Raw genomic sequence first — 27,544 nt, 5'->3', positions numbered from 1 at the left:
GGGAGTTTTTAAAACATGGAGACAACCATGGCTACAACATTTAGACGCGAGTGCTTCCATCAGTCCCAAACACAACTTGGGTGCAGGGTGAACCTGGGTAACGGCTTTTTAACATTGTACACTACTTTACCAGAATTTCTGGTAAACTACAATGTTAAAAGCAGTTAACACTCTTCCCCCCCAAGTCTGAAACCACACTTGATTGCATTATACTTCAGCCAGGATTGCATTATACTTCAGCAGCACATCTGATGTGTCCACTGAAAGGTTTAAGATTAAGCTACATCCCTAACTCTATCTGGTTACCAGAGGTAACATCTTAACAAATTTCACTTGTAGCTGACCAATCTACAGCAGCACTATTTTAAGTTTGAATTGTTGATGTTTTACAGAACTATGGCACCACACACGTCTTGCGGGAAACGCCTTTACTTCTCGTTTCCCTTGAATTGGGAACTTTTTTTTGGTGGTGGTACTCCACCTTGCAGCTGTACCTTCGGTTTAGCAAGCATTTCATTCTCCCATCCTAGTTGTGTTGCTGGACGATTATAGAGCAGTGGAGTAGGGGCAGTGATGTCTTACTGGAATGCAACTCGAAGGCTTAAATCTCCTTCTTTCTTGACTTTAGTATATGCAGTGCATGCTAGCCAATGTTTCCACTGCCTGCGCTGCGCGTGCCAACACCCGCCCCCCCATGCGCCGTTGCACCAAGTTGGCGACTACATGCAAATTTGCAGTCATATAACTGCCAGTGATGTCACTTCCTGTATTTGTCCCCCCCCCCGGAAATTCATAAATCGGCTCCAGTGTTGCCAACTTAGCGACTTTCTCGCTATATTTAGCGAGAAAGTACGCCCCCCTAGCAACTTTTTCATTGAAAAGCGGCTAGCGAGAAATCTAGCTACTTTTTTCAATTGGTTTGGAGACTTGCTCATTTATGCAAGTTTCCAAAACAATTGAAAAAAGTGTGGTCATTCGCCCGTTTTCTAACGGGAGTAATGCAAAAACACACTGGTAACTTAAAAGGGAGGTGTTAAAAGGGGAGGGGGCCACAGTAAAAGCCATAAATCGCAGGGGGAAAGTGGAGGTAGTTATGCAAATTAGACAGTGACGTCATCTAGCTACTTCTGGCGACTTCTAGGGGAGCCAATAGCTACTTTCTTCACTGAGGAGTGGCACTGATCGGCTCCCGTCTATAACCAATGCACACAGGCTCAGAACAGACGAACTATGAGGGGGCTAGGGGGAAGTTCGCTGTACAGAAATCCACATGGAATGTTAGCAGTTAACTGTTGCTACTCTCTCCATCTACATGGATAGAGTGTGTATGCGTGGCTTAGGGGCAGGGGCAAGGGCTCGCTCCAGCTCCTGCCTCCTTACATCTTGAAGAACTTTCAGGAGTTAGCCCAACTCAAGACGTACGCTTATAACGTAACGTCCAGTAGACTGATCACGAGGCAATGTTGGGCGTGTGTCCATGTCACATGATAGAATGATTTGGTAGGTCCTTTTCTCTAATGGGTGATAGTCTTCGTGAGCATCTGCAAGTCTCCTTTGGGCAAGCGGTGTGTCTTATCACTTAGGTTTCCCAATACGCGCAGTAATTCCACAAGGTTGTCTGAGTGCGCGGGCACAACCAACATGTTGTTGGTGTTGTCAGAGGAGCAGAGGCAGCACCTGAGCTTCCTGTGCGAGGTGGACTCCGCAGGTAAGAGAGGGCGAAGGTCTGCATAGAAGTATAAGATTCAAGAGCACGGCTCCTCTGGGAGGAATGTGGCGGTCGGTTCGATCCATTGAATGAGCATAGCAAAAGGGTGGCACGGGATGCCAACGCAAAACAAGCACTCACTTCGCCCAGAGATTGATGGAAGCTTAATGGTGGCGTTTAGGCTTGGGAAAGATCCGGGGATGCAGGTAGGGCAATCGCGGTGCTGAAAGGGATACGGTGCAGTTCGTCAAGGTAATGAACATGCATATGTCAGAATTGAAGATTTTCTGGAGTGTTGTACATTAAGCACACTTTAGGTCGCTTTCTTAGGGGCTCGTAGAGCTAGTATTTTGGATACTGATTATAGAGAATCGCTAAATAATCCCACGCGAAATAGTGCCAAATGGAACCACATTTATAGATGAGGGCGCAGGGTGGGGTGCCCCAGGGAGGATACAGTTTACCATGCATCTGCCTTGGGACATAGAAAATAGTGTGGTTGGTCCAGGGCGGCCACATGATTTTGATGTAAATTCTGGACAGTCATTACAAAAAATATGAACTAAACTTTACATTTTGGGCAAAGTGTCAAATGTACAAACCCATATCCTAGAAAAAATGCTCACACCAAAAATACATATATAAAGTAAAGCTTACGTGCATGTGATACATTAATTTACGTTAAGAGAGGTCGTTTCAAACAAGAAAGAATTCTTCTGATGGTTGATGAATGTTTTAATTCGTAGAGCTTGTGTGAGCTTCTGGGCGTAGCGAAGACGCCTGAAAAAATTAAGCAGATTAGGGATAAGGGGGTATCTCCTGAAAAGTTTCTTTAAATAATTCGTTCAAATGGTGTAATTTTTGTTTTAAAAAAAATGGAGTAAAAGCCATATAATTTACGATCAGTTCTGTAGAGTAAAACATGGAAAAAAAATACAATAGTTGCCAGGTCACCATCAATACTCAAAAAGTTTGAAGTGCATTTGCATGATGCCTGCGCTCACAATATATGCCAGCATTGTTACTGTACTAAATTCATGTTACCTATGTCCACAGTACATGCCAGCACCAAGGTATAAAATAACCGGTATCGCATCGTACTTCACTAGACAATAATGATCGCTTTTTATTTTTATAAATCATGTTGCACTAACTGCAATGTAATTTCAGAGAAGATGAGCATGTTTATTCTTTGCACCAAGCTCCATGACAGTACAGGGACTATACAAAGGAAAGCAGAGATCCAAGCTGCAGACTGACCCCAATGTTTACTTTTTTGAGCACTTTGGCTGATGGACGGACACTGCAGATAAGGGTGACTGTGCGGGAGCTTGTCTTCCACTGTAAATATTGGGAGGGAGTCAGGATGGTACTAAATGAGTTAGCCCTTCTCGCTGATCTGTTATTTCATCCACCTCTGTTCCCCAGCATGTTTCTATTTCATTATTTTATTTGCTCACTTTTGTACCCATTGATGGTCTTCCCTATTTTCTGTTCTCTTTTCCCTCATGTACCCACCAGTCCCTATTACTTTCTCCCTTTATGTCTTTTTAGAGGCTTTTCTTCCATCTATTTCTTTCTCACACATCTTGCTTCCTAAATCAATTGTCTTCCAATTCCCTTCCCTTCGCTGCTCACCTTTGCTGAGCTCCATGTTCCACTCAGACTGCAATGGCCTTAAATATGATAGGCTTTCACTGCATCCATGATGTTGGCAAGTTTACCCTTTACATTTACACCATCAGCTGTAACTGAGTGGGCCAGGTATTCTATCTTTTTCTGATTGAGTTTGCACTTTTCTTTGCTCAACGTTGGACCGTTATCCACCATCATGTTCATCACTTTGTGAAATCTCTGATCATGTGTCTGCTGGTCTGGCCCAAACCCCATGATATCATCTTGGAAACAGATTACACCATCTTCATTTGTGTAGATTTCATGCATAATCCTCTGAAATACAGAGGTGGCTGATAAAATGCCAAAAGGCATACTGACCAACTAAAACAGTTTCTGGTGTGATAAAGGCTGTATGTTGTTTTGACTCTTAGAGTTTAATCTGATGATATGCTGCAGTCTGGTCTAGTGACGAAAATACAATGTCACCATTCATGGTTGATAGTGTTTCCAAGGTGTTGGGAAGATAATGGCAATCCCGTATTAAGCATTTATTTAAAGGGCGAAGATCAACACATAGGGCCTCACTCTATATGTGTGGCGGTCTGGAAATAAGGGTGCCAGTAGCAACGTACCAGCACCCTTTCCGGAAAGCCAGACTACGAGAATGCCTGCAGGGGCCGGATCTCCTTCCTTGTCCCCATTCCCCTTGAGTGCTATGGGACTCCAGGGGAATGGGTACTTACAGTTCCTGTCGACTGACATCCCAGGCCGGCATGACTGGTAATGTCCCGGTGGCACCGGAATGTCAGGCAGCGGGTACAGTGTTTCGAGGTCAGCAGCAACTCATCACTAGCACCAACGGGTTGCCGCTGACCTCGCAACAAGGCCCATAGTCTTAATGTCCCATTGGGTTTGGCCACAATCGCCAAAGCGACCCCCACCTGGAAGCCTATCCTCTCAATTTGACTGCCCTCCTCCAGTTTTTGCAATTCTTTCATTACTTCTTGTCCCAAGTCTAGAGGGACAGTCCTCATTTTTTTAACAATAGGTTCAGCGCTTGTATTAGACAAATTCGATTGACAAATTACACATGCCGTTCTTTCGCTGAACATCCAGTCTTGCAACTTCACACCATCAGTATGAAGTACACATTCCACGTCATTCGGATTCAGTTTGATTTTCAATTTCTTCTGCAGCCAGCTTAGGAGTGGCACAGATCACTTTTCAGTAACCTAGATCTTCCCTGGAGCTGTTCTCCCTTTAGAATTCCATCATAGCTTTGAACCATCCAACTATGTTTTTTTGGGGTTTTTTTGCACTTTCATACGCTTGTGGCTTGATGTCGACTTCCAATAACTGTCGGGAAACATCTCATCAAAAATTGGCCTAGGAAGCAGGGTGTTTTATGCTACAGAATCTATCATCATCTTAACTCTACATCTGTCTGACTACCTAATCTTTGGGAACATCCAAATATTACTCATCCTCATCACCAACGACAAAGACGGCTGCTTCTGATTCCTCATACATGTGCATGTTACCGAATCTGCAGCATTTGGTTGCATGTCCTTTCTTTTTGAACTTCTGACATCTGGCCTGGAGGGCCAGGGACGTCAGGCTTTTGGTAAAGTGTCCTACTGCATCACATCGGAAGCACCTCTTCAGCGAATTGGCAGGCTTTGTGGCAGAGGGCTTGGAATTTGAATTAGGCGTGCTCCTATTGACTCGTTTTGCTTTGGCTGGGAGTCTTCCACCAGAAACGGCTGCAGTTAAATCAGATGTATTTCCATTGCTCTTTCCTTCCTGCAGTTTCACTTGCTGAACCTTCTGTTTGAGTCTTTAGATACTTGATGCTGTGTTCTACTTCTTTTGCAATGTGCAAAACCTCATAGTGGTGGATTCCCTTTGGACCAGAGTTGCTCCCTAATCTTTCTGTCCCTATGATCCAGCATAAACTGATCCCTCAGTCGCTCATCCGTTGTCTAGCTGAAAATGGATGTCCTAGCCAGACCTCTGAATGCTGTAATAAATGCTTCAACTGATTAACCCTCGATCTGAGTTTTCTCTCCAAATTTGTATCTTTGCAAAATAATGTTTGTCTAACTTTGCGATGCACTTCTCATTTTCATTAAGATTGTGTGCTTCATCCTCTGGCAAATCAAGTCTTCGAATGTTTCCTGCCTAGGTGTGCTCAGACAATGCATCAACTAAGATTTCTTCAGTTCTGTTCCATAACTTGAACAACATACAGCTGTTGCATAGTGCTCAAAAGACCTCTTAGAGCGTTTCCAGGGAACCAGAGGATCTACTGGACTAGGCAAAAATGTGATTGGTGGAGGAATGTTCTGCATTGCTGGAGACACAGGGTCCCAATCACCTGAAGCAATTGTCCTGTACTTGTAAATATTTGCTAACAGAGTGGCACCAGCAGGCTGGTGTTACCAAATGACAGGTGTTCCAATGTGAGCCAGGCACTCAGTGTATTTTCAATACCGGATATGTGGATGGAGGCTGCCTTTGCTTGAATGGATCACTAGGCAGTGCTGGTTCTTTCACTTTAGTATTCCATATAATATACACATAAACATGCTTTGTTCGTGAATCTTCAAGTCTCGAAGACCCTTGTAAAAATTAAAAAATCCTTTTTGATTAAAATTCAAGGAATAAAAAAATTACATATGTGTCCAAGAGTTGTCTCGACCGCACACCCCAATAAAGGACTTGCATTAAACTGTGCACCATGTACTGCTGCCAACTTGTTTTTAGTATGTCTGAAGGAACACTGCAAGGTCAGTTGAGCCGCATTGAATAGCCACAGGACTTCACTGCGCGCCGGATGCAGAGCAGAGAAATCCAAACAGTCGCAATCAATGATAGCGCTCCTCCATATGTGTGTTGCCAGGCAACAAACAACAATGTGGCCTGTGAACGCTTTGGACTTCCTGAGAGGGCACATTGCCAGGCAACGCGTTACTGCGGCACCTGGTTGAAACAATTGTATTGATGCGCTGCTTAGCAATGCAGCCAGCACAACTTGTGGACCGTTGCGGGCCCTCTCCTCTAAAGCTGCTCCGGGCGGACTGCTTGCACGTGCAGGCCAATGACAATAATCATAAAATAACATATCGAATGCGCAGGAAATGGTGCGCGGACTACCGAAAAGTCAGTTCTACTTCATGTATGCGGAGGCATACGACAGTATCAGGGACACTGTGCTCTTACCGGGTGAGCGGGCCTCTAGACAGCTGACACCGGATATTTCAAGGGAAGCAGACAGAAACACATGCCGTTTGGGTCGGAGTGCGCGGGTCGCCAAATTGAAGTAGGAGAGTGAGGCACACGTAAGGTATGTTTTTTCTTTGGTACATCTTCATAAATCCACCGGCAGCACAGCATCTATCTGTTCAGTCTCACTCCATTTTCTCAGCTGCTCCTTCATGCTATCACACCACATTCTGGAATCCTCAACCTTTCAGACTGGCCATCATAAGAATTACATGCCAGTGTATTACACACTCATGTTGATTGTGCATAATAATGACAATATTGCCCTTTAAGAAAATATTTTCATGCAAGCTGGGCCAATATATTCCAGTACTGTCCCCTGACGTTAGTTTGTTGGTAGAAAAGTGGAGGGATTCTCAATCTCCTGTCTGTAGAGTGTACCATCTTGATCCAGGTTTACACTCCTCCCATGCAGCTGGCATGCAGCAACTATGAGCTTCGATCTTCATAGTTGCGAGCAGCCACTTCTTCCCTAACTTGTATGTTAATCTGGTTTTAACATGCTTTATTTCCATTTTTAAAGTTATAACAATATATCTTTTACAAAACTTAGATACAATAACAAAGTGTTAAAGGAATTGTGGGTAAATACATACATTGGGTGTTCTGGTCGAATCATCCATTACAAATACTCTGAATTTAATCACATTCTCCTAATTTATCCTTCCTCTGGAAGGAAATTGTCTCCCTAGCAGACAGCATAATCAGGCTGTTAATCAAATTCATGTGAGACGGCCTAGCTATATTTTTCCACGGTAATCTATGGAGATGAATATATTGTTTCTTGCTGTAAAGGTGAACTGCCCCTGACAGCACCAGTGCTGTGACCTTTGCAAGCACACAACTCACTGGGGTGCGTAAAAGCCATTTAGTGTTTTTTAAACCTATGACTTCATGGGAGATAAGTGCTGGGGCGTTCTCTGGCATTGTAGTGGTGCTGGTCAGAATGTTCATTCAGCCTGCTCGAGGAAAACATTTATTTCATTTTAAGATAAATCTTAGGTTAGTAATACAATTGATCAATTTTTATATACATTTTATATAAATTGTGATATTAAAATGCTAAGAATCCCAAGAATGTTTGATTTGAATGTGTAAATTCCATCTGCCGAATGATTGGCAGTAGCCTTGTGCAAGCCATTTCCACTTACTGCTCGTCTGATGTTGATGGAGCAGACTTTCACCACAATCACAGAAGGCAAGCTCTGGTGGGCTCATTAACTGCTTTTGGGGATCGAGGAAAAAAACATTTAGATAATTTCAGCAGTGAGCGCTCGACACGTGCAAAATTCATTTTATGAAGTGCATTTCAATTTGTTTCCATTGCGAACATGTGGGGCTACAACCTGAAGGAGCACAAACTTCCCTAAAGCCATTTGGCTATTCTACAATGCACTAAGTGTAGACTGTCCAAGATGGCCCACCCATCCTCGTATCCTCGTGTGGAGAAGCCACACATTGCCAGCCAGCTGCCCCTTTGTGATTGGGTAGCCTTTCCTGCTATAGCCAATTGAAGGTGCCGGCAGGCGGAAGCCGGCCCCTCCAGCCAAGGCCCCCATCTAAGGCCCTGTCTGTCCCTGTCCCATCCGGAGACCATTCCCCCCCCTCTTTCCATACGAAGCATGGAGCTGAGGTGCTCAGCCTGTTAGACCACCAACTTTGACAAAAACGTACTGCACCATGCACATTGCCAGGATAATGGCTGAGCGTTGGGAACTGCCTCCCACCATCCTCTTTAAAAAAACAAAACAAAAAAAAACCTTAAACTACAGTGTGCCTACAACTCTCTACCTTTTTGACTTATTTCACGTCACTCATTACTACTGACAGCACTTGTTCTTTCTAAAGCTGTGCTGCCTTATGTTTTGTGCTTGCAGTGTTCCTTATTTGAAAACCGAATCTAGGTGCCCTTACATCTGTGCTGGCAATTTTGATTTTGTACATTCAGGGTACCTTGTGTAAACATCGAATTTGGCTGCTTGCCCAGTGCATCTGTTTCTTGCTTCCCTCGGCCACTAGGCCGCCTGGTGAGCTGTGTTTGTACTGTGCACCCACCCTTTCCTCCCCACTTTGGCGTACACCATGTCACCCATCTTTTATAACTGCTATACTATCTCCTACCGTCCCTCTCACAAAGTCTGGAAGAAAAAAGATATCCTGGCCTCTAAACCCGGCCTACCCATCGCAGACACCTATGTCAATGCAACTTCCAGACAGATCTTTTCTGATATCCTCTTCTCTGTCCGTTCTCCAGATCTATGGACACCTCACCTCATCTCTAACTCTCTCTCCTCTTAAATCCTCACCCATTAATGGTAGCACTAAATGGGAAGTCCTCTTGGTGGGCTTCGCTTCACCCAGTTGTATAATTAATGTCTGTCACACTTGCACTATCTTGGTTCAGGGTCCTCAACTTAACCTCCTCTTTGACTGGCACCTGCCATCCCTCATTAACCTCCTCGCTACTCCTTCTTCCATTCTTTCTGCTCCCCCCCCAACCCTCCCACTGGTATACCATGCCCCTGTACCCCTCCTTGGAAAAACTTTGGAGGCAGAGATCTCTTGCATCTAGCTACGCTCAATGCTCGTTCTCCCATCAAACACTCCACCGACATCGGATTCTTTCTTGAAGACATTGTCCTTGATATCCTTGCCCTAACCGAGCTGTGGTTCAAGGCAAGTTCAGTCACTGCTTTTGACTCCTTCTGCCTGATGGCTATAAAATCATCTCTAAGCCTCGGACTAACCATGCTGGTCGTGGGGTAGCTCTTATTTCCCCTGAGTTGGTCCCTTCTTCCCTCATACCCACTCAGCCGCCTTCTTCCTTCGAATGCCTGGTCTGCAAGTTGGTCATCTCTCCCCCATCCTTTCTGACCATTGCCACTATCTACAGGCCACCGGACTCTACCACACTGTTCCTCTCTGAATAGTCTGATTTCTCCTCCTCCTCACAAGCACCACTAAACTCCTTATGGGTGATTTTTAACATCCACCTTGACTCCTCAATCACAATCTACTCTCTTCCGTGATCGCTGCAACTCTCTCCTCTCCATTCAACCTTCTGGTCTCACCCACTCGGCAGAAATAAACTGTTGATGTCTTTATCCACACAGATCTCACACTCTCCTCCCCAATGATCAACCCACTTTCCTTTTCTGACCACTCCTTTCCTCTCACCTGGATCCTCTAGGCCTTCTGACCGCACCTCCATCAGCCCTGCCAACCTCGTTTGCAAACATCTGTCTGATGAAACGAGTGTCATTTTCTGCCTTCTCATCTACCTTCACTCCCCCAAACGCTGCTTTCAGCTACCTCCAACTTGCCATTACTAATACCCTTCACAATCTTGTCCCAGTCATGAGGATCCACCTGAAACATGCCTCTAAGCGCTACACCTGATATGACTCCGAACCTGCAGATCTGAAACGCAAGTGCAGAGCTGCAGAACGGAAGTGGCAGATGTTAAGATTGATTTCTAAACTCTGACATGGTGGGCAGAAGTTTAGGAGGCCACCCTCAGTTTAGTGAAATGGGGGCACCTTCTGGACAAGCCAGACCAATCTAGGTAGCTTGGCAGGCGGTCAAGACTAGGTCTCAGGAGGCGGGAGAGTGATCAGAAGCCTACAATGAGCACACACGGCAACAAACCACAAGTTACTCTTAGACAAGTGTATATGAAAAATATCTATACATTTATTGTCGGCCGGACCAAATGGACACAAGTAACTTTAGCAATGAGTAAAACAATGTTCACACAAATCCTTAAACTATACAGTATATATACATTACATTTCCTAGTGCATTTTAGTTATAAACTACAACCACAACTATTCTTCAGAGTTTGTTCCCTAACTTTCGTTTCCAACCCTAAGAAGAGGGGAGCCTTGTGTTCAACAGTACAGTTGGTTGTATAAACGCACGATCGCGCAGTTGAACAAAAAGCGGGTCTTCTTGAAGGGGCAATAGAGAGTCAGGAAGGGGCTTGAGGCGATGAAGAATTGGTTCCCACTACTCGAGTAGGCCCTGCCCATGGCGGCAAAGCAGTGTTCAGCAGGGGAGAATAGCTAGGGAGTGCAGGCTATCCCAGCCAAGTTTGAATACCTTTAGGGGATGCTTGTGCGTAAAAACGATCGGCTGTGCCAGGGGGCCACCGATAAGTTATGCAAGTACTCGCCGAACTTCGGCACAGTCCAGATCAAACTTCGCCAGTTTAGTCAAGGTCGCTAGTATGTTAGTGTCCCGCAGTTTTGCGGCGCTCTGGCTCTCAACAGCTGCAGGGGAGAACGGTTGTCTGTGATAGGACAGTTGCCTTTTCTCAGCTTCCGAAAGAGGTATGAAGAAAATTCCGGTGCAGCTGGCTTCAGGGCACAGGAGAGCAGAACAGCATGGGAACAATAGGGAACGTCGCCACCAGGTAGCGACGCAGGAATCGTGGATGCAGGCAGCGTTACGCACTCTCCTTATTTGGTACCCAGAGGAGCTAGGCCTGTGAAATTTGGTGGGAGAATGCACAGGGCCACAAGCAAGCAATGTCCCAAGTCTCAGGTCTGCACTAGAGACGGCAGAGCTGTGGGTTACTCTGAGGTATCCAGTCCTGGTGTACTTTCAGTGATCTCTACCTCAACGCCAGCAAGACTGAGATCATTCCTATTGGAACCCCTGCTCCCTCTTTCTGTCTCTCACTCTGGCCATCTTCTTTGGACTCTAAGCGCTTCGGTAAACAGTGAGCCGGGCACCGATCTCTTTCCTCGGCATGCTCACTCCTATGGAACAGCCTCCCTCGTCTTCGTCTTGAGTTGGATATCCTTAAATTCCGGAAGCTCCTCAAGACTTTCCTTTTTGCCTTATCCCTCCTCTGCTAAATCCCCTCAGTTGCTGAGATTGGTGACCAGGACACTTGTGTCCTCCCGGGCCCTGGCTTCCTCACACTCAATCGCCTACAGCCTCCACCCCTCCCAGGACTGTGCCTATGTCACCACAGGTCTGTACTTAGTTATTTATTGTCTTCTGACCACTCCACTTATGCACTTACAGCTTCCTCATGCCCATCACTTCCCTCTTGATAGAACTAGCACTCCTCCTTCCCTCTTTCCCTGCACTTGCGCATTCGGAGTGCTCACAAGGCTTAGGTCTGCCTTATCTTTCATTGTTTTGTGTTTCCCTGTGGGCGCTTTGAAACATAGTTTACTTGATGTATAAGTGCCTTACAAATGCACAATAAAATACAATTTTAAAATCTAAATTTGACATGAATTGATAGAGCTATAAATATGTCTGGACGGTTTTAAGGCTATGACACTGTGGTTGAGGGGTTTATAACCCGTATATATAGCTTTTGTTGTAGGCCTAGAAAATATGTGAGCTCTTTGGACTTTTTTCGGTGGTATTCAGCGCGGTATCGGGAAACTAATTATGAACCGCTACAGTTATGACGATCCCCCGGAAATCCTGGGGATCCTGACAATGGTTATGCCCCTGATTGTCCCCGTGATTGTCCTATGGTGTATGATGGGATGGCAGATTCTCAGGATTTCATGGGTGACAATGAAGCTAAAGGGTTCTGGGATGAGGATGACGTGGTTCTGGAACAGCTGCTGGGCATGGTGCCTAGGTGGCTGTCTGCGGCCAAAGTGAACTCTGAAGACAATGACTATGAATCTGTGGTTTTGTAGGAGGATGGTGCTATGATGCAGAGAGTGACCCGGCCCCCCTGGGACTTTGTGAGAAACAGGGCCCTGTTTGCGGGCGTGAGGAGAGCAAAGCTGTATTGGAGACTATCAATATTTACTGTGGTTGCTGTTCAAATCAACTTGAAAACTCAAGGGATCATGCTAATAGCCTGGACTGTATTTTGCTAATGGAGAACGATGGCGTTAAAGACAATGATGTTAATGTTTATTGTGTTTGCTGTTCAAACCAAATTGAAAATCTGGGGGCTCGGGATAACAACCTGTGTGAAGAATGTATCTCGCTAATGGAGACCAATACGGACACAGTGGCTATCCCTCACGCTGATATCCGGGTTATACATTGTTTTATAGACATAGCGGAGGGAGCATGTTTAAAACTCCATTTTTACAGATGGTGCTACGGACATAAAATTGATGATTCCCCCAACAGGATGCTCACGAATGTTTAGAAATACTGAAAATTTGCTATGTGAAAATTTGTTACGTGTTGAGCTCTAAACTTCTTGTAGGAATGATGTGACTGAGCGGCTAAGGGCTGGGACAGGGACTGAACAATCCATGTCTAAAACATTGAGGGCAATGCAATCGGCGAATATCCCCTTTTTGAAAATGAAGCAGTTAAGACGCATGGGTCCGATGTGTGTTAGAAGCATCATTGATAAAACAGTTCGCAAGTGGGAGGGGCTAAAGTATATCAAACCAGTGCAGTCGCGCAAGGTGCATGGCGCCCTGTATACAGACCCAAGAAGATTGAGACTGTAGATATTTTACATGAATTTACGCTTGTTTGCAGGAAATAAGAAATGAAAGCCTAACAGAATGTGAACATGTTTTCTTATCAATGCACTAGAACGGTTTCGGACGAAATGTTCGAGTAAAAATGACCGACCCCACCAAAAGACCTAAAACACATACCACGAAAAGTTCTAACTACCAAAAGTTCGAACTTTTCGTGGTATGTGTTTAGGTGTTTCGGTGGGGTCGATATGGGGGTGATGGGTGTCCCCTGCAACACCCGCTCACTGTAGTGAGCGAGAGTTGTGGGGGACACCCCCGCAGCTCACCTGAGCAAAAAGAAAAAAAAAGTCTGGGGCTGCGGGTACCCGTACTATACAGTATAGTGAGCGGAGTTGCGGGCGAAACACCTGCTGCTGCCCAAAAAAAGAAAAGGACCCTGTGGATCCGGTTCTTGATCACGGAAGTGAAAGGGAACCAGCGTTGCAGGGACACAGCGCGAAGGAAGGAAAGGTAAGTAGGGTGATGGGGGGGCGGGAGGGGGTGTTGTGGGTGGGGGTGCTTTTCTATTGGATGTTCGCATGGGAAATGTACGAACATTTGTAGTGTGTACATTTCCCAGGCCAACATTTGTCACTGATTTTTCTGCTACGGAAATATCACGCAGATCCGGTAGAACTACGGAATCTGTAGCCCAATGGATATTCATGTAGAATCTGATAACACAAACTATTTAATGAGAATACAATTTTAAGAAAAATTGATGTTTTAAATGTAAATAAAAATCTGTTTATAAAACCTAGTCGCATCTTTATGTTTGGCGGTTATGGGGTGAACATGTCCGTCATGAAGTTGTTGAAAATATGTAACGATGAAGGGGCTGCTGGTAGTTACGGAGGGGTTGAAAGCCTGTGTTGTGAACTGCGAACCAATGAGGAGAATGTGTCAAGGGGCACTGTCAAGATGTGGATTTCGGAGTAGGAGGCCTACACACTATACAAGCCGGCCCGGAAACATTTTAAATGATGAATGACCGTGGTATCTGATATCAATCAACAATGGCAGGCAGATATTATGGATTTTAAGACAGTTCCAGGGAGACAACAATGGTTTGTTTTATTCTGTTGAGGCTTTAAAAAAAAGGGCCACAGTGTAGCGACAACTTTTAAATGCATATTTAACAAAGGCAGAGTTCCCGTTAAACTACAGACGGACGGGGTAATGAGTTTTTAAATAAACCGCAACAGATTCTTCTAAAACAACACAGGGTGCATGTAATGCTTATGCGAAATACAAGCTAAAACATGGCGTCGGAGCGCAGCCATTTTTGGACACTCGCCTCCCATCACTGGAATGAAAAGCCTCCGCTACTGCGGGCCTTGTAGAATAAAAGAGCATTTCGGTAGCGAAGGCATAGCGAGGTCATAGAAAGACATAACTATTATTACTGAGTGAATTGGTTGCGGAGCATAGTTATTGTATTGTCCGCTGAAGGACAAATACGGGGAAGGGAGTCGGAGCGTCTTGCAGGTGCATGATAAGGAGCTGGGAATGAATGCGAGGAGAGGGACGCTGGGTTTTTCCACTTCTGACTCTTTTTTTCCACCCTCTGTCCTTCGATTTGTGATCTGTTCTTCGGCCGAGGGCAGACACAACTGGGAAGCCGGCGAAATGCCCCGATAAAGGAGAGGGCATGATGTGGCAGTTAGTCAGAACTTGGATCCCCAGGTGGTGAAGTCTCGCTGAGAGGGAGGACACGTAGGGCTGAAATGTTGCCATAGTTCCTGAACAGTGAAGAAGCACAGACTCAACAGTGGCAAGTAAAACCCTTTTTGTTTGTGAAGCAGTATAGGGCTGTTACGTGAGGACTGGGAATAGGGCCTCTTTGGTCACTCATATGCTAAGTGCGGCTAGAATAAATCTGGCGCACATGTGGAAAACCAAACAAGGTTTGTTGGTGGCCGCCTGGTGGCTGAGGTTGTGGGGTATGGCAATGGAAAAGATAACGGCCTTGGCATATAGCTCGTACCCTTAATATCTAAATGTATGGCTGCCGCTGCATGAATTCATGGTGGACAGGGAACACATGTTCTATGTGCCCAAGCTTATTCGTGGGGTCCACATTGTGTAAATAATTATGCCCCGTAAGGGTGGACTCGCCTATATTGACCGCAGATGTGCCAAGCCGTGGTGTTCCTATTCAACCAAGTACCTAGGTTAATGAGAGAAGGGGGAGGAGGGGGCGAGTTAATCTGTTAACAATTTAACTCATGAGCTGTTGCAAGACTGAAGGAAACAGGAAGTTGGTTATGGGAAGATTGTACATCATCTCTGATTACATGTCATCTTTGGTGCTCTTGAGGAACAAAATTAAAAAATAAAGTTTGTAAAAAAAAAAAAAGACTGGTGTTTTATATTTCTTTTTGTAACGGTTCATTGTAACCATATACAAATAAAAAAATAATTATTGGTCAAGTAGAGGCTATACATGCTAAAATCAACAGGGCTATGGAAATACAAACAGTAAATCAATTTCGGGATTGGATCCTGGACATGCCACTATCCCTGCCAGAGAACCCCAGGATTTTTCCCACTCTTAAGACAGTTGGTTGACACTTGAGGTATATGGAGTGGCTGGGAGATCTTAGGTTCCCGTGTGTAGCCCACGGAACCCTGCTTAGCTTGACACAAAGCTGCCAGGAGCTACTCTGGACTGCATAGGCTAATAGTTGCTGTAAACAGAATTTCCTAGATGATATGAACTCAGTTTGTGTGCGTGTTTGTACCAAGAAGAATTGGGAAACATCTAGAGATGTAAAGGATGATGGATCACATACAAATGGACAAAAGGTTATAGTTCACATCTTGCGTTGAAGTTAAGATTTTTATGCACGTTATATCTTGGTTGATCCTTTACCAATTCTTTATCCTGGACTTCCCATTTTTAAGCTGCCCTTGTACATGTTAAAGCAATAATGATCAAATGTGATGGCCTGTATGGCAGCTTCTATTTGGCCATCTGGCTAACGTTGCTCCACTGTTGGCAGGAAGCTGAATCGGTGATTTTTGTCTGCCCAGGTCAAGTGTGAAACCTGGTGCTGGTGAAAGGCTTTGGGAGTAACGCAGGCTACTGCGTACCAACAGGCTGGAGATTGAACACCAAACATAATTAGAAATTATGAGCACTGTGAGTTTGTGCCAGGGGACTAAAACTATCACAGTCTTTTAGAGAGATGAGACTAAAATATGGATGCCCTCTCCTCGTCCCCTAAGAAGAACATGAACTTAGAAATGCAGCTATTTCTATTTGGTCAAATCGCAAAAACTCCAGTCTCCCATGTAATAATTGAAAAGTTGAGGAATCAAGATTACCAATGTTTTTGTACGTTGCCCAGTTAAAGGGGTAGTTTGTTCAGAAATGTTATTGGCCCAATGGATCAGGCATGTATTTCAGAGCATATATCAATCATTCTTAAATACATTTCCAATGCAAATTACCTAAGTTTAATCACTTTAACGCATGCTAAAACGACAGCTCGGCTCTTGTGCTATTCTTATTGGTTAATCTATCGCACTAAGTTCAAAGGACCTTGCAGCGCTGATTAAGTTCGCCCGCCCCCAACGCTGACATCACTAGACGCCTATGCCCCATTTCACAACACCAATGCACGTTTCATGTGAACTACTCTGTGTGCCATCTATTGACGTGTCTCCATGGAAATGCCAAGACGCCTCGTTTCTTCAAAGTGTAAACAAACGTTTGCTGAGCACACATTGTAGTTACACTGACATGAAGGGAAGAGAATTTCATTTCGAGCTTTCCGGAATTGATTCTGCTCTGTTCAGCTCTCTGCCAAGTACGACACACTAAGAACAGGTACTTATACTGCCTAAAATCAACTAACCCAGTAGTCTCTTCATTTCTTATATTATGTACAGAGGTCTTTACAAAATCTTATTTAAACATGTGTCCATGGGAATGTTTATAGTTTGATATTATTAATATTGCCTTTTTACTATGTGCTTTTGTGACAATGGCTGTTTCTTTGCTTGTCTTCCTTTAAGATTCAATGTTAATGGGAAACCTGTTTTCACTGCATTACACAAAGACTGATGACACAGGTCCCCTACTTGCTTGCAGCCCCTCCAACATAACGAGCGGTAGCTCGGCCGGGTGGAATGCATCCGTTGTGGCTTCATGTACCACCTCAAGCAGATTTTGTATGCTGCCTCCTTAATTGAGGTGCATTTAGAGCTTTTACTGGCTCTGCGCCATATTTGGCTCCATGTTTCCCCAGTTATTGGTTTCCCTACATCTGGTGCCCATTTTGGCATATATGGTAAAATTTCCTCCGGGTGCCCCCCCAGCAGACGATATAGCCTTGACACCCCTTTCTCTGGCACCCCATCGGTTCTGATTTTCCTGGGGGGCCCACTGCAGCATTGGCGCCACTTGTGCTGCCCTTAGGTATCTTCTGAAATCCGGCGCCTGCAACCCTCCCAGCGCTTGTGGCTCAAACGGAACCTTTTTTTTTTTTTAACCCTTTGCTGTTTCCCCTTCCAGATAAAGGTCTCTCTGTAAATTCCTAATTGCTGAGCCTTGGATACGTACTGGGAGAGCTCCCACCACATATAAGAACTTAGGCAGAAGAGACTTCTTGACCGCCACTATGCGCGCAGACCAAGATAGCTCCTGCATATCCCATTGTTTAAGCTCCTCTGTCGATTTCAATGGGTCTGGAATGTTTGCTCCATAATGCCTTCCCTAAGTGGGTGTCCGGTATATTCCCAGGTACTTGATGGATCGTAGTTCCAACTTTAGCAGGAAATGCCTCCCCCGTTCTAGCATCTGCCCTGGGTCCTCAGTGACATTAAGTGCCATGGATTTCCGGTAGTTGATGTGAAAGCCAGAGACCCTGGCAAAACCATCCCAACAGTTTTATAGCCTCGGGGAGTGAGCGAGCTGTGTCTCTTAGGAACCATACTATGTTGTCCGCGTAGAGGGCTATTTTCTGGATCCCGCTGTTTCCCGCTTCCACCCCTTGGATTGCTTGTTCATCTCACGCCTTCTGGGCCAGGGGCTCCATGTCCATGGCGAAGACCAGTGGAGGCAATGCCTTGTTCCTTTGCATATTGGGATACTCTCGGTGAGGTGGCCGTTAATCATTAGGCAAGTGGTTGGGTCCTTATAATTTGCGAAGACCATACGGGTGAATATCGGGCCACACCCAAACCTTTCAAAGGTCAGTTGCAGAAACCCCCAATCAAGGCTGTCGAAGGCCGTAGAAGCGTCTAGTGTTAACACAGAAAACGTTATCCTGTCCTCCGTCCCCATTCGATGGTAGTTATGGCGCTGCGGATATTGTCATAAATGTGGCGTTCCCTCACAAAACCGGCCTGGTCTGGGCGTATGATTTCCGGACTGATTTTTTGCGAGCCTCCGAGCCAGAACTGTGGAGTAGATTTTTGCATCTCCGTTTAATTAGGAGCTAGGGTGATAACTCGTACAATCGGATGGATCCCAGTCAGGTTTTAGCAGGAGAACCATAGTGACTAGTCCCTATCCCCAGAGGCCCGCCATGTGTATCTAATATGATTGAAGAGCTTCGCCAGAGGACCCACCAGGATGGGTTTGAATGTCTTGTAGTATGCGTTGTATAGGACGTCTTGGCTGGGGGATTTGTTCCCTTTCAGGGCGTTAATGACCTCTCGCACCTTCTCCGATATCTGCACTTCCAACATCTGTCTATCCGTCTCGTAATACGTGGCAGCACTACCTGCCCTAGGAACTCTACTTATGCGTCTTTCTCTCTGTTATACCCCTTCAGGTGATCTATATAAAACAAGTGCATGATTTCCACTATCTCCCCCCCCCCCCCCCTCCTCACTGTCCCCTCCGGGTGTTTAAGCTGGCTAATATGGGTGCAGAGTTTGTTTCCTCAGTTTAGTTACCAGGAAGCGATTAGCCTTCCCCTTTTATATAGTGGGCCTGTTTAGTGCATAGGAGAAGTTGTGCAGATTCATCTGCGAGATTCGTTTCCAGGGTTGCCCTAGCTTTTTTCAGTGCCAGCCAAGCCCTCTGCGACAGTTTATCTCTAGAACATGTTTCAGCAGCCGCCACTTCAGTGTCCAGTTCCCCGTTCACCCTCGCCTTTCATTTTAAGTTATTTGCTGTGTGAGCAACTCAACCCCTTGTGTGGTGTTTTCTTTGAAGTAGTTCCGTAGAACCAGATCTATATCTGCCCTGAGGACCTGATCTTTTAGGACTGTTTCATTTAATAGCCATGGCCCACACGTTTGCAAAAGCAGGGCTATTGGCTCCAACCCCAGGGTGACCGGTGCATGGTCCGAGAGGTAACCCTGTAATTTGTAAAACCAAGGTGTTCGAGACCAACACCATATCGATCCGGAAAAAGCCCTTATGTGTGGCCGAATAGTGAGTGTTGGCTTTGTCCAGTGGGTGGAAAAACCGCCAGGTCTCTTTTAAAAGCAGTTCCCTAAGGAATTGAGCTAAGGCTTGTCTGTGTAACTTGTCATTGGAGGTAGCTGGAAGAGTTTTATCCATAGCCGCGTCCATGAAGCAGTTAAATCCCCCCCCCCCTGCAATCTTCCCCACCCACCCATTCTGCTATTTTGGGCAGCAACCCTGTCGGAAATCTGTCTGTCTGGTCTTTCGTTAGGGGTGTAAAACGCCACCAATATGACCAGTTGACCCATCAGTGCCCCAGCCAGAACCAGGTATCGGCCCTCCGGGTCCCTCTTTGTAAACAGTCTCTCGACGCATACCCCTTTAACAAACAATATGCTCACTCCTTTCTTTTTAGTTCCCCTGGATGTGAAAAATTGCATGGGGAAGGCTCTGTGTTGTAGCCTATGCTCGTCCGCTGGTAACAAGTGCGTTTCCTGCAGCCACACCACAGAAGCCCGCAGCCTTATTAGAATTGACTTCCTCTTTACTGGGGAATTCCGCCACTAAACGTTTAACGTTACAAAGTGTCTAGTCAGCCATTGGTAGAGCTGAATAGGTTGCTTTGAACCCCTCTGCCTAGTCAGTCATTCTTTTTATATAATCTGCCCATGGTGCACCCATGATCAACCAGAAAACTCACGTTCTGTTCTCCCCCCCCCCCCGTTTCCCCTCCCAAACTTCTAACATTCCCAAAAACATCAACCAAAAACATTCACCCCAATAGTACCAGGTAAATCGCCGGGTTTGACTAACTCCCGGGAATTTGGGGTTCGAATCAGCCCCCCACCCTCCTGCAGCCCTCCCCCCTCCCTCCATGCCTTATTCTGCATGTGAGCATTACTTAGTCCCTTGTCCTGAGAGGCGCCACCATCAAAGGGTTACTCCCTGTGGTGCGCAAACCTCCTCCCGCACCTCCCCACGTAGCTGCTCCATATTGACTAACCCCGATAGGCTCACTGGTTATGTCCTTAGGACACTGTCACCTGAATACCCTTCATGTTTCTGCTACCCGTATGGGGTCTGCAGCTTTAGTGTCCTTGTTGCGACCCCTCGGACGGGGCCGTGCCGGTTTCCATCACTCCTCCCCGGGTCTATTATCCTCCTCCATGTTCTCAGTCGGAGCTCGCTCCTTGTCGCTGGTTCCTACGTCTCCGTCCCACCTCATGAGGCCATCCATGTCCTCTTCTTTTGAGATGGTATAGCGTTGTCCCTTCCTCTCGAACCGGAGCCCCGTCAGGAATGCCCATTGATGGCGTACCTGCCTTGCTCTCAGTCAGTCTGTAACCACCCTCAATCAATTCCGCTTCACGAGGGTGGCTTGAGCCAAGTCATGGTATAGCTGGATCTGGGTTGAACAAAAGCTTATAGGTTCTCTTTCTGGGTGGCTCGCATGATCTCTTCCTTTAGTTGAAACAGGTGTATCCCAGTCAGCACATCCGGGGTCAGGTTCCTGTTGAGTTGATATGTAGAATACACTCTGTGGAACCGATCCAGCACAATATCCCTCTCCTCCTTCAGGACCCAGGATTTGCCTGAACAGGTCCACCAGGTATTGTTGCAGGTCCTTATCCGCCACATCTTTTGGAATCCCTCGGATACATATATTATTGCACCTAGATCTATTTTCAGGGTCCTCTTGTCTGTCCTGAACTCGTTCCATTTGTTGTTCTAGCTCCAGTACTGTGTTAGGGCCTTGATGTCCCCGGACGCAACACCTTTCTGTTTCACCGCTTGTTTCGACATCTTTCTTTATGTTGAGGTCCTGGATGCCTCCAGGTGATGTGGTTCCGGGGACCTGACCACACCTCTTTTATGACTGGTAGCCCCGACAGCCGCTCTGCCCTGGAACTTGTGCACTCTCCGAGGTATGTGGGTCAGTCCCGATCTCAGCTGGGGGAGTCCTCCCACCTACACGTGGTGCTGCTACCGCTCTGATGTTTTGTCTAGGCGCCAGAGTCCCAAGATCAGCTTCCCCTTGCCGGGTCCTGCTCTGTGCCCGAGCTTTATAGCCTTTCCAGTTCTTCTGCTGATGCTGTTAGGTGTAACTGTAACTCCTCATTTGCGCCCTTAAAAGGACCTCCATTCGTCTCCCATCCCTAGAGGAGATCCCCAGTGCTTCTTGTTTGTGTACTGACGCGCTGCTGTCTTCCGGGGCCACGGAGGGATGACCATACTACTGCCTGCTGCTGGTCAACACTTCCTCCCTGACAATAAGTGTGCTTCGATCCATTCAACCCCTTTGGCTGCGGCGACTCCTTGCGTGCCAACCGCCGTCTTGGCTGGAGCCCGCTTCTTGGAGGGGTTACTTTCAATAAGTCGGCGCCGCTAACTTCCACCATAGTTCATGGGCTTCCGACGCCCAATGCTCTATTTGTTTGCTCCGTTAGGGCTGTTTTAATGGGGGATATAGGCCCCTAGGCGGGGAAGAGATGCAGAGCTTACAGAAGAGGCATCTGCTGGCGTCCTCGGCTCTAAAACACCAGTCTTTAAAAGAAACATATAAAATTAATCACAACACAATTCATAATCATTCATTTTAAAATTCTCAAAACCCACAATTTCCCTCCATCATTAGAAAGGTATTTGACAATCAACATTCAACAAGGAAAGAAAAAAAAGTAAAGATAAAAGATAATCAACAACTAAACCGTATACCACAATTAAATCGAATACCATTTCAGCTAACTCGCCAATGACTTAAATCAAACACCAATTACATTGAGGACCCAAACTACACAAAACAATCCAATGCTACCAACGAAGTTCAATATTAACTCTCAACAAAGATATTGACCATTTCTAGCACCTGTATTATTTTTTTATTTTCAGGCTTGGTTCTAGTCCTGATATCAATCTTTCCCAAAACATATCTGTGAGGATGCCCTGTGGTTTGTCCACACACCTTTGAAATAAGTCTGCTCTTATAAACCAGGTACCCTCACATTCCATTAAAAGATGTTTAACATTTTGCTTCTCAGGATTTATACATACTGTGCACTGTTTTTGGGCAGCGTCTCCTTTACTCCATTTGGAGAGTACTTCCCCTGTATGTACCCAATCTAGGATGGTTTGTCTCATTTTTCCGTCAGACAAATTCTCAAGATATCTTGGAACACAGCCAGTTTCTTTTCTCTCAACGCAAATGAATTGAATCGAGCAGTACCCTGCATGTCTTCAATTGTAGCGATCCTGTCCATTCGCTTTATCACTTTCTTTGATTTCAGTGGGTTTACAACCAGAGTTTCAAAGTCTGTCTGTCTGTACAATATTTCACATACACTTTTTTCATTTGAGGTATTAACCTTATAATCTTAAACATCCATTTCTGAATTAGCCCTATCTAACACTGGTACTGCATTCAAAACATACCCCAAATAAACTAATTCCACCACCCTTGGGATTACTTGTTTGTCTAGAGACCATTTCTGGATGTGTACCTTTTTCCTTGCCCATCTGAAAACAAATATTTTTGATTTCTCTACATTAATAGAACGTCCATTAAGTTTAGAATATTCCCCCATTTTGTCTAGAAGGCGTTGCAGTCCCACTGCAGTCTTGTCCAGTAGGACAATGTTGTCGGCATAGGCCAGCCAACAAATTTAGCAGTGATTGATTTTAGGGCTGGCCAATGCAGACGGTTCCAGTGCTCGGCCCATGTCTGCCAAATACAAATTAAAGAATAAAGGGGCACCCATACGCCCCTGACTAGCGCCTCTGTCTACTTTAATGGATTCTGACAAATGACCTTGCTCATCGGGCCTTACCCTCATTGGAGTATCTTTATGTAGTTCTATCAACATTGCCAGACGATGTTCTGGAATATCCCAACTTCTGAGCTTACTCGATAGGCGATCTCTGATAATGTGGTCAAATGCCTTTGAGAGATCGCTCCAAGCCCCATATTGCAGTGAATCATCCTTACCTCTAGTTTGCTCGCTGATATTGAAGGCTAACTCATTCAGAGTGGTAGAAAATCCCTTCCTGAAACCTGTTTGCAGTTTGGATAGAATATGTGTCTCTTCCACCAATTCTTCCAGTTCTTTTTAATAACATCATAAATAGTTTACTCTCCACATCAAGGAAGGTGATGTGGCGATAGTTTGCCTGATTTAACCCATTGCCCACCTTGAAGAAGGGAACAACTATAGCTGTTTTCCATGAATGGGAAAGATCTTTTTAGGATATCCTTAAACAGCCAGTTAAGTAGTCTGGACCAAAGTTGAACATTCATTATTTTTTTAAGACCTGATAGGTCAGCCCATTTGGTTTGCCTGCCTTAAATGAGGATGATTTATTGATGAGCTCTGTAGTATCATTCTCGTCAAAAATCAATGACCACGAGCCTTCAATATAAATATTCATGGTTTTACCATAAGGGTTCTCAAAGTGCTGTGACAGGTAATCTATCCAGCTGGATTCTGCGACTAGGCAGCATTGGATATTACTATGCTTTACCTCTAGTTGATTAATAATTGCTTAGAAGTTACCCCGATTTGTTTTTATTTTTATTTTTTTACAGACTGCGTTTAACATCAACTCACCGTCCTTCTGAAGGTGCAGTAACTTTCACCCTTTTGACCAGTATTTTTATTTGTTTCTGAGTTTTTTCCTTGCAGTCTTTAAAGTTTCTCCATTCTTTGTGGTCTTCCCCAACTTTCTAAGTGCCCGCCTTAAGGATCACTTTTTCTCCAAGGTTTCCTCGTCAAAAACATGACGATGAGGAAGTGGTTTCCCAGTTTTCCCGAAACCTGGTGAGTTAGACCACATGAACTCTATAAATTTGGTTGGTTTACAATTTTCTTCAAGTACCGTCCCAGACATAGAGGATTTGATTTTCATTTAAACTGAGCCCTTCTTTTCTATATTTTATCAATCTGGTTTTCCCCTTTCTGGATATCAAATCTTGTTTTCGTCTATCCATAGATATGGAGATTAAATCCTTGATGACCAGCTCAATCAAGCATTTTCACTAGCTCCCCCCTGCTTGAGCTTTAACGAAGAGCAACACAGAAAGGGGGCCGATGATAGAAATACATAGTCGATAGTGGAGGAGACCCATCTCGTTGTGAAGTTTTTGCCGGCGGAACGTCTCTCACTAGCGACCCGTTTGTCATTTCAAAACCCCATTCTTTCACAAATTCCCAACATCTATGCCCACTGTAAGAGAACTTTTCCACTTTCTTCCCTTCTTCCCTAATTGCATTCCCAATGCAAAAGGTATTAAAATCTCCTGCTAAGATTACATGAGCTTCTGTATATTCCAATTTAATCTTCTTCCAACAAAGAAGACCGGGTCATTAAAATGGCATGGAGCTGGACACAAGCAGGGTTCCAATAGATTATACTCACTTGCTCGTACTAACATTTTCCAGGCCTGAATGCCTATTTTATCATTCAAAATTAGCTCTACTTCTTTACATATGGCGTTTTAAATGGCCGTCATTAGCCCTCCTGCCGGCCTCCCTTTTGCTTTTTGACGCGCTGTTTGATGAACTATAATAAACCCCATTTCGATGGGGTTAACCAGCCACGTTTCTTGGGAAAAGTATGATGTCATTCTTACCAAATATCTGTTCCTTCATCTCTCTAGCTCTAAAAGAGCAAGATCCCTGCATGTTCCAGCTCACCGGCCTACATTCTCTTTGCCTAAAGAGGTTGATTAACTACTCCCAATTTCTGAAGTACCTGGGACAGAATCTCAGGCAGAAGGGAAATATCATTTTGTTGAACTTCACCCCCCACAGATTTTCTTGAAATCACCAGAGGTTCTTCTGGGTCCCCCAGATGTATTGAGGTCTGCGGGTTCCAACCTTTTCTTGGCATTGGATGTCATTTAGACCCCCCCCCCCCTTGGTAGCGAGGAGAAAGTTTCAAGGCCTTGTTTCTCCAATTTTCTGGAGCTGCCAGAATAGCCAGGCTAGCTCTTGTTGATTTAAGCCCCACTTCCGCAAGGTACAGATTTTTGTCAATGGGGAAACAAACATGTTCCCTGCCCTCAGATGCAAAGAGGTAAAGGTTCGGAACCCTTCTGAAGATTTCCAGTATTGCACCTCTATTCAAGGAGTTATGTTTTAAGTTCCTTGCTGAAGTCTTAAGCCAGACCCATGGTTTTGCAAAAGCAGTGAGATCTTCCTCTTCTCATGTGTTGTTTCTCCTTCCACTCCTCTTTGAACAATTTTGTGATTTACTTTGGGGATTACAATCTCAGATGATTTTCTCAAGCCAATTCTCTTCCATGGACCCAGAGATTGAATCTGGTGATCTGGTAAATGCGCCAGAGTAATCAAGATGTTATTAGTAGCCTCCGGTGCCACTGGGATTTGTTCCCTTGCTTTAAGAAGATTAGTGCTATTTTCAGTTCTTTTGCTTGTGCTTCTTGCGCTGGTATTTGAGAATTTGGAACCATATTTTGGTACACAAAAAATGTTTTCCTCTCGAAGATGGGTGCCCATGGTACCTTATTGACTAATGAAGATATTTGTGTTGAGATTGTATGTTTTCTCCTACTAGCTCCTTTTTCTTACATTCCCCATCCCTTCCCCCCTCCTCGAGTGCTGACTAACTTGGAGGATATATTTTCGATAGTGTCTGTCTGTAAACCTACACTAACACTCACAATCTCAATTGCTTGGTTTTGTTGCCCTTAAGGGATTTTGGGGTATATTCTGCTGAGGGTTTTGCAGATTTTTTTTTGCTTTGTTTTAACTGAGATCACACATTTAGATCTTTATCGCTCACTGTGATCTGGTCTTGGACGAAGATGTTGTTGATCTAACGGAAGAAATTCTAATTCTGGAGTTCATAGCGCTTTCAGAAATGAAGTCACCTTTGCTTTCTTTTCAGTTTCTTCTGATTTTCTTTTTTTGTTAATCTCCATATCAATCGGAGATGATGCCTTTTAGTTTCCTCTTCTTGGCTTCCATTCTCCTTACTTTTTTCCTAATTTGATGGTTCTGTCTTTCTGCTTCTGTCCATTCTACCTACTTATCCTTTTCTAATGGATTTTGATCAGATAAGGTTGTTGGCTCTTTTTCCCTGTCCACTACTTGAGCCAGTCTAATAATTCTTCTAGGATGGATTCAGAGAGGGGGGTGTCATTGAATGGAAAATTTGTATAATCCTCACATACTCCTTCCACTTTTTTTTTTACATTGCCATCTTTACTGGTTTCAGCTATGTCTGGAGTCCTCGCATCATTGAGTGATAATCTTCATCTTCATTTTTTTTGTACACAAACAATCGGGGATTGCTGGGATGTCAAGGCCCTGTTTTGACATTTCGATTCTCAGATCTTTTAATGCTGGAGTTGTGATTGTATTTACCGCATTAGTAATTCCCACAACAGCTGACTCACAACTTGCTGTATCTTTAGTCAGTTCTAGCAATATCCCTGCTTGGGATTGTACCTCTGACTTGCACAGCTCAAAAAACAGTGACCAGCAAATTCAATACAAAGTTCAGTGCCGATAGTGTAACCTCACTTGCTTGATTCCTTTCAGGACTCCCCTGCGATCTTTCCCTCGATAGGTCTTCCTATTATTCTCTCTGTTGTGTATTGGGGTTGCTTGACGACTTGCCTGGGTTTGATGCCTGTAGTTCCCCTGTTACTATTTTCTATCAAAGCTTTAATCATTACATCATCTCCCCCTGGGAGTCGGAGACGACACCCATTGAAAGGGATTATTTCAGCCGAGCTGTCCTCTGCTCGATCGCCTTCATTTCTGTGGCTTTGTTTTATTAGAAAGATCTTAAATTTTCTTATGAATCTTAGATGTAGTAACAGTGTATTCCAAGCCACGTCTCAACAGACTCTCCAATTTTTGGAGTCCTGTGTTAGACTGGACTTGACCAGAATCTTGAGCATGTAGTTGCACGATTGACCTTACTTTTGGGGTATTTTGTAAATTATTTCTGATGTTGTGGCTTAATATAATCAGAGAGAAGTATGCTTAGCCAGTAATTGTGCTGGAAGAGGAGAATCCTGCTGGCAGTAGCCCCTCCACTTGGAAAAAATGTGTGCAAGTTGTTTCCCTCTCCAAC

General features: G+C 44.9%; 1 protein-coding gene across 2 annotated transcripts in view; it reads left to right on the top strand.

Annotated features, from left to right (window-relative positions):
• The first annotated feature begins 1,495 nt into the window (after positions 1-1,495).
• COMMD2 (COMM domain containing 2) overlaps positions 1,496-27,544 on the top strand; it is a 158,754-nt gene continuing 132,705 nt past the window's right edge. Inside the window, exon 1 of one of the 2 annotated variants that reach the window (XR_011276073.1) lies at positions 1,496-1,708. Coding sequence is in view for 1 of the 2 variants with exons in the window: in XM_069618371.1 (XP_069474472.1) it covers positions 1,642-1,708 (67 nt within the window). In the remaining variant the exon portion in view is untranslated. The remainder of the gene's footprint in view (positions 1,709-27,544) is intronic. The other variant, XM_069618371.1, reaches the window with a different exon arrangement.

This window comes from Ambystoma mexicanum, chromosome 10, assembly GCF_040938575.1.
Source record: "Ambystoma mexicanum isolate Mex_15411 chromosome 10, UKY_AmexF1_1, whole genome shotgun sequence".
In the NCBI taxonomy this organism is placed as follows: domain Eukaryota; kingdom Metazoa; phylum Chordata; class Amphibia; order Caudata; family Ambystomatidae; genus Ambystoma; species Ambystoma mexicanum.
The sequence above is the reverse complement of the archived record's forward strand: the minus strand, read 5'-3'. Positions and strand labels throughout refer to the sequence as shown.